This window comes from Morone saxatilis, unplaced genomic scaffold (assembly GCF_004916995.1).
Source record: "Morone saxatilis isolate NCDOM2014 unplaced genomic scaffold, NCSU_SB_2.0 Contig19, whole genome shotgun sequence".
Taxonomy (NCBI): Eukaryota; Metazoa; Chordata; class Actinopteri; family Moronidae; genus Morone; species Morone saxatilis.
Window position 1 is genome coordinate 22,475,385 of NW_023339751.1, and position 7,935 is coordinate 22,483,319.

General features: G+C 38.6%; 1 protein-coding gene across 5 annotated transcripts in view; it reads right to left on the reverse strand.

Moving 5' to 3' along the window:
* gbf1 (golgi brefeldin A resistant guanine nucleotide exchange factor 1) overlaps nt 1-7,935 on the reverse strand; it is an 85,860-nt gene that overhangs the window by 11,524 nt on the left and 66,401 nt on the right. For all 5 annotated transcript variants that reach the window (XM_035663158.1, XM_035663156.1, XM_035663157.1 and 2 more), the window contains 7 exons: nt 6,125-6,301; nt 5,868-5,932; nt 5,616-5,739; nt 3,947-4,018; nt 3,706-3,800; nt 3,457-3,610; nt 958-1,183 (listed from right to left, as the gene is read on the reverse strand). In XM_035663158.1, the coding sequence (XP_035519051.1) occupies nt 958-1,183; nt 3,457-3,610; nt 3,706-3,800; nt 3,947-4,018; nt 5,616-5,739; nt 5,868-5,932; nt 6,125-6,301 (913 nt within the window). The remainder of the gene's footprint in view (nt 1-957; nt 1,184-3,456; nt 3,611-3,705; nt 3,801-3,946; nt 4,019-5,615; nt 5,740-5,867; nt 5,933-6,124; nt 6,302-7,935) is intronic.

The window sequence follows — 7,935 nt, forward strand, 5'->3', positions numbered from 1 at the left end:
TACTTGAGTATTTATTTTTCTGACAACATCATGTTATGTCTATCAAATGTGATATGCATACATGCAGGTGTGTTTTGTAAAAGACAAAAGACATGAGAGGGAGACTCAACCCTATTTGCAGTTTAGCTTTGCAAAGAAACAGCCAGTAGAAATGTCCTTCAGAGAAACCGAGAGAGCATTTTGCTGTTTTGATGGATGACAAGCACTTCATAGCAAGGCTATGAAGGAAATCTGATATTTGCTCCATGCGGGTTTTGTTTTGTAGCATGATAAATACAAATTCTTCTGTTTAAAAGTGAAACAAAAAAATGCAACTTTATACTAGTTATGTTATTTCATTAATTCAATCAATTTGTATGACCTTTTAAGATCTTGATTTGGTTACTACAAACATAATTTCCCCTTTCTGATATCTCTGGTTTCCTCTGCAGCAGGGGCAAGGAATGTGGTTTCTCACTCAATGCATCAATTGCACAAATTCAACTTCTTTTTCCAGTCCAGGTCTGCCCAGCACACCCCCAAACCCCCGACATTTTCATATTTCACCTCTGTTGTCAATGTATATAATAGTTTTTGTAGATTTTATTATCTTGCTTTCGGAGTGAAAGTGGTCAAATATAAACTATGTATACTTCCCCCAAGTGGCTAATACATCATATTAGAGTCCTAAATGGTAGCGACAGAGAAATGTCCCAGTTACTGTGGATTATCCACAGAAATCACTCTGTTTTTATCTGAGAAATATTGGCAGTCCGTTTATCATTCTGAGTAACCTCAATATTTCAAGTTTAAGTTTAAGACATCATATCTTAGAAGCAACCCTATTGAAGCGAATTTGCTTTCAATCTAGAGGACAAATATATTAATTTCCACACTGGTTGTGGAGGTTTTACAACAGCAGTTTCAAACCATGTGTAATTTTGGAATCACAAGGTGCTGATGAGAGAAGCACTGAACCTGTGTCGTTGTCAGTGGCGGTGGTGGTGATCTGGAAGGAGGCGGGAGGTTTCACTCCAGCCCCAATGCACTCCAGCAGGGAGAAGAGTGTGTACCAGTCGTCTGTACAGTGGATGTTGGCCGCATTAGTCTTCAGCAGCTCGTGAAGGCCGTAGGCCACCTCCCTGCTGACCCGGGACAAGACATGAGGTTTCATCATCAGCAGGAGACGCAGGGAGAGGAGAACCTTTGGGTGCACAGGGAGAGAGAAAGATCAGGCCTGGAGTATAAGTGTGGTGATCTCCTTCAATTCTACCTTCCTTTTGGTAGATCTGAACAAAATAATGTACCCAAACAATTGGAAGAGCAATATAGTAGTAGTCTTCAGTTATATTACAATATAATCAGGAGATATACCATAATTATGTTTATTGATCTAATTTTGTTTTCATTGATTAATATAAAGACTGAAAAGTTGTGTTGTGGCTGGTTTGGCTGGAGTGGCTGTTGACCTTAAAAAGTAGTGAATGATTCAAGCAATTTTATTCACATTTCCTACTGTTTTCTCTTTGTTTTCTCTCTGTTTTTTCCTTTACTATTTTATTACTATTTCCAGGCCCACAGTCATGGTCAGAAACATTACAATTACTCCCCTGAGTGAAAATGTATTCTAAGAAATCCATCTAAAATTTGTTTAGAAAAAAGTGAGAAAGATGTTTATACAGTGGTGTGGAGTATTTCTGCTGCACCCATTAACATATGTAGAAACATGCATCTTTAATATTCCTTTCTGTCCACTGTCACATCATTTGTAAAAATAGGCTAGTGTGATTATGTTATATTAAGAGTTCAAACTGCTTTTTACATGCAACCAAACATGAAGCAAAAACAATGCTGAGATGTTCATGCTCAGTATTAGATTATGGCTTTAAATGTAGGCCAGGCTCTTAATATGAGGTCAGGTCAGCATTAAATTACCTGCTTATCAGTACACATCTCGCAAAGTCTTTGTTTAGACACAATGGAGGAGTTTTCAGTATATTAGTGTTCAGACAGTGTTCCAATTGTAAAAGTAGAGTGCACACAAAACATCAACATCTAGTGCAATCCAGGGATATAATTATTACCTTTGAAAGTCTTACTATATTGTACTGTAGGTCATCAAAGTTAACGTGATAACATGACTCATCCCTGTTGTCAGTGACCCCCTGACTTCAATGGCTGATGTAAGATTAGCTTTATGACCCTGGTGAAAAATGTTAAATTCAATTTGTCATGTCAGAAGAAAAAGCTGGTTTTGTTATTGCATATTTGTCTAATGTGTCAACAAATCCACCAAAAACCAGTATGCTTAGTCCCTGTCAAAATAAACTACAGCACGTGTGTTCATGTAAATGAAGAAACATGTTTCCCTCATTGATCAAGCACTCAAGTAGACTTGAAGGATGGCTTTTTAAAGTTTGTACTGTAGCTTCACAGAGGGCAGTAGCAACTCTTCTGCCTTGCTAACTTCTCCACAGTCCATCTGAAGGCTTTGCATGCTCCAAACACTAATATTTTGCTAAAATATGGCTTCATACTTGAGTTTGTCTTTTTTACTAGCCAGAACTACTCTATCCTAAGCATCCCTCATTAGCTAGCATATTGAACATAATGCTCCATTTTGTTGACAAAAGCACAGTGCCAGGTTCGCCAATGAGTGAGCTATGACATTGCAGTTCTCCTGATTAATATAAGAGTGGGAGAGGGGAACTAATCAGTGCACAGGCTTGATCAAGAAGGCTTGGCTCAAGGTCTGAAATTCAGTAGACTTTTGACATAAATATATGGTGAAAGTATGCTGATAAAATCCAATGAAACAGCCACGAATCAAAGACAGGCCCACGTCCTCAGCTGCAAAGGCTGCATGAGTTACATTTAAAAGATTTTCAAGGTTATATATGACATTAATAGAGCAGCAAATAATCTATTCTCTATGTAAAGATATAGTAGAGTCATTGTGTCACACTCCCTCTGCCTGTGTTGCTATCACAGCCTCTCTGTGGGCATAGCGGTTGCAGCAACTGGATGAAAGTGTTCCCATACTACTGAATTAAGGGATTGATTCGCCCAAATCAGGGAGGGTGATTGTGGGAACAGTGGAAGGATAACTAAAGGGAGGTGGTGTATAGGGAGAGGGGGAAGGGTGTAGGGTGAAGACATGAAAGGGGTTTCAAATGAACTATTGTGGTGTGGGGGGAAGGTGGGGTGGTATGACGTGGTGTTGTGCGTGGAGGGGAATCTATGACAAAGGGGAAAACTGGTGTGTCATTGTTGATATAAGAAAGGGTAGACAGCACTTGCTGCTGAAGGGCATCAATAAGTCACATGGCTTTGCACCAACACCAATTTGGTTGAAACTGACCTTTCAGTGTAACCAGTGGGACAGTTTGCTGAGCTCAGGTGATTGTCTCAGCCTGTAACATCACACTAACTGTGCTGCAGTGTGTGTCCAGGTACATCAGTGTGCGTTTGGTGTACCTGAGAGCTAATGTCTTCTCGCCGCAGCAGGCGGATTGCGAGTCGAAGGAGTCCCACCACGGCCCTCTCCACCAGGAAGCAGCTCTCGTTTGTGTGGACGCAGAGATGGTAAAGGTGGTCACGCACTGTCTGCCACACACACGCCACACGGTCTCTACAGACACACACACAGAAGAGATGTTTTGTTAAAAATAACTAAGACAACACAAATGTCTTTGCTGTGAAGGTACTATTGATTATCCTTCCTACCGGTTCTCCAGAACAATCCGCAACAACATCTCCAAGCAGAACGCAGCATCCTCTTCATCATAAGTCTCTTCATCTGGGGTGACTGATATCAAAGCCTTAAGAGGAGAGTCGGGTTTGTTGTCTTAATGCCATTTATTACATATTTATCCACACTAGCCCACAATCACTTTAAGCAAATACTTCTACACAGGAAGTTAAAATCAACACCAGACAATTATAACTTGGTAAAAATAATAATAACCTTCATTAGATCCTGCAGAGACTCCAGCTGTAGGAATTTACTCTCTGTGATCAGCTTTTCTGGGTCACATTGCTAGAAAGAGAGAAATAGAAACCTCAGCCATGTTGACACATTTTACACAAATAGATCTGAAAGGGTGGCGGGTGGTTTAACATACACAAAGCACCTACACAGATTTTAAAAAGTCAAATTTAAAAGATTCAACAAGCTTAAGATATTTAAGACCAAAGTAAAAACAGAACTAATGAAACAAAGCAAGTCAAGTTTTGACAGCTGATGAAAGTTATAAACCTTTATTTGAATTCTTTTTCTTTGGATATTTAGAGAAGAGAAAGTATTGTACAAATAATGCAATCATTAAATTAAACCACAGAGGGCTTCACTACACATGCTTTCACATGCATGAAAGAAAAGGCAAATACAAAAATATAAGGTAAATATTTCCTATGAAAGTTTCCTGGAAAAAACAATCTTGTCCAGTAGCACTCTCATCGCCTGTCACAATATTGTCACAATATACAACATCTTAGCCAACAGCCTTCCAGAATAAACAGCAGGGTTATCCCTAACATTACTATATTACCTGTGGAAGGAATCACTAACCCTAACCCTTTTATTTATGTTTCATTTATTTAGGATATTTAAAAAAAAAAAAAAATCACATTCAGCTCGATTTATTGCTCTTTGAAAGGGTGCATTATTGTGCTCATCATTATATCAGTGGAATAAAATGGTCTTAAAATGACAATATTGTTCACTACAATTATTTCTGGGACAATACATCGTCTAACAAAAGTAGTTATTGTGAGAGACCTAGTCATTGCGTCTATGTAAGGTAGTGTAAGCTATGTATTTCCATTCATCTACTGAAGCAGGGGTGTAATAAAAAATATACAATTATTGGTTTTGTGATATTGGATTGATTTTTGTATTTTAACCCCAACTGTTGGAGTAGGAGTGGATGTAAGATATTGGTAAATGGTAAATGGACCTGTACTTTGTATAGCACCTTTCTAGTCTTCCGATCCACTCAAAGCGCTTTTACAACTACGTGCCACATTCACCTTTCACACACATTCATCTCACAGACGATGGCAAGTCCATTCGAACAGAACTAACTTCATTTCATACACATTCACACACAGGTCAGTATCTGCTCAAAGGATACTTTTCTGAAGGTGTGACGGATGGAGCCGGGGGATCAAACCAAGCGAACCTTCTGAATTGGTGGACACTCAATATAAACTTGAGAGCTATGATGTTGGCTGTTACAGGGACTGGATGAAAAACCGTTTTCTTTCCCACTGCATCTTATCGCCGAATTCTTGCTCATACACAACCCTACCATATTTCAGACTTTATCTGAAACTTATTTATATCAAAAGCTGCTTAGGATGGGAATAGTTTGATAATGACAGATAAATGTCTTTATATATATTATATATATATATATATATTTTAGGGGGACTTTTTGGCCTGCATTTGAAAGGGACAGCTTGAGATACACAGGGAAGGGGGAGGAGAGGAGGGGGGGATGACCACAAAAGGGCCACAGGTTGGAGTTGAACCCCTGGCTGCTGCAGCAAGGACTCGGCCTTGGTACATGGGGCGCAGCTCTACCAGGCACCCGGATAAATGTTTTCTTATAAATCATAAATCATAACTTTACCTTAATGCAGAGGATGGCGGCCTGCTTGGCCTCCTGGTTTTCTGTGGATGGTCCTCTGAGTCCAGACTGCTCCGCTCCACTCAATGTCAACCAATTGACAAAACTCAATACTGCCGACTCACCACTGCCGTGCGACAGAGGAGGGAAATTTAATGATTGTTTTATGAAATACATTTCTCCTTATTATATAGAAAGCTGGTTTCTTCTTTTAGGAATTAAAAAGCACTTCAGAATGATTAGCTTTGTGCATACCGATTTGAAGGCGTTTCCTCTCTTTGAAGAGAAATCTTCCCATTTGGCTCCACAAAATCCTCTACCTGAGGAAACAAGCACAGAGTTTGAACATTAGGTGGCAGCAGAACATGCAGAATGCAGTCTCTTTCTTTCAAACAGAAAGCACAACCCACAGACTGTATGTGTAGCCTCATAACAAAGCAGATATCATCCAATCACTCAGAACACACACAGAATGGAAAAGAGTGTGTGCAGTTTAGAAATGGAGTCCTGACCTCAACCATGGCTTTGGGCAGGAGCTCGGCTCTGAACAGCTGCAGCATGGAGTCCATGATGTTCTTCCAGCCCTCCCTAAGGATGTTGCCATGCCGATGGGCGAGGTCAAACACTGTCTTGGCCGCTGTCTGTGCCTTACTGTTGCTGCCAAACACTGTAGGAAGGTTTTCCACAGACTGCAGGGAGAGAGAACACAGTTACTATATTCATATTGATACCATTTTTAATCTTTTAGTTACAGGACAGGATTTTGTTTACATGCACCATATCATTACGTTCAGTAGGCATTAGATACTCTTTATTTTCCCCGGAGGGAAATTTCCTTCTGTTACATCTGTATATAAAAAGCTGTACATAGTGTACATGTTACTCCTATTTTTTAGGCATCTTATATTTTTCTTTCCATTTTTAATTTACTGTGTATTTTCTTATCTATTGTGTTTGTGTTGTATCTTGAGCTGCTGTAGTGAGTACATTTCCCAAGTGTGGCATCAAAAAAGTCCATCTTATCTTAATTTGTGTGTTATAAATTTGGTTTCTTCAGCTTTTTTGTACACCTTTTTGGCCAACTAAAAAGGCACGAAACACTGATTTATCATTACATGCAGCATTTTGTAAATTACTGATCAATTAATAAGGGACAAATTAACATTTTCTTTTGCCATGCAACAACATATTACTATTTCACTATAACAAAAGACTAAAAATTGTCCTTTATCTGTTAGAAGCTGGCATTCTGTTTTGTATGCTTTATGATTTTGTCATATTCTGTGGCCCTGCAGTGTGTTTTTTGGAACTTCGTAATCAATACAGTATATTTGTATTTACACTTTTATATTTTTCACCTCACTTGTGTCTGCTTGGCATAAGCAGAGGTTCCAAAACATATACATACTGATATTGCACTTTGAATTTCAAGAAAATGTATGACAATCTCACATCCACATAATAATTCACAGCCAACAGAGCCAGTGGTACAAGCAATGTCTGTGTTGTGCATTGCTTTTTGTTGTTAATATGTGTACTGGTGTTGCATGCATGTAGATGTGGATCTATGTATATGTGCTGGGTTGTATGTTTCTACAGTATATTGTGGGGATGACAATGATGAGTAGATAATTGATGAATGTCTTTTAGAATTTGAATAAGAAGTGATACGACTATCAAATGAATATCTGAAATACAAACAACATGTAGTCCCCTATTACATTCTAGCTATCAGTAGGATGAGACATTTGATAGGTTGTGGTTTTCTGTTGCAGTGTTACATTTAGTTGTTTTTGAGCATTTTTCTTGTAATTATATGTATCTTTTTTTCAGATTGTTTTGGAGCTTTTTTCCTTTATTGGATAGTGACATCTGAAGATAAACTAGAGGGGTAGAGAAAGGGGACGACACGAAGCAAAGAGCCACTGGGCGATTTCAAATCCATGGCCGCTGCAGCAAGGACTTAGCCTTTGTACTGGGTTATGTTTAGGTCTTTGTATGTTTCATAGACTATGAAGTGCTGTAGGGGAATATGCAATATGTTGCTGTGGAAATAAAGCTTTGATTGGTGAAAAAACGCATTTAGTACTGTTTTGATGCAACTAACTTTTAATTATGATTAATTCATTCATTCATTGTTAATGTTACCAATAATCAATTAAGGAAAGGGATTAAATTTGCAACCTGATTATGTTGTTTTGTGATAGTAGTCTGAGCTCCACTAACCTGGGGATCAGGTTTAAAGGGACAATGTGTAGTATTTTAAGTATTTTATTTGCTAAAATCAATGTCTTCATTCATAAATGTGTCCTCATTGGCGAGC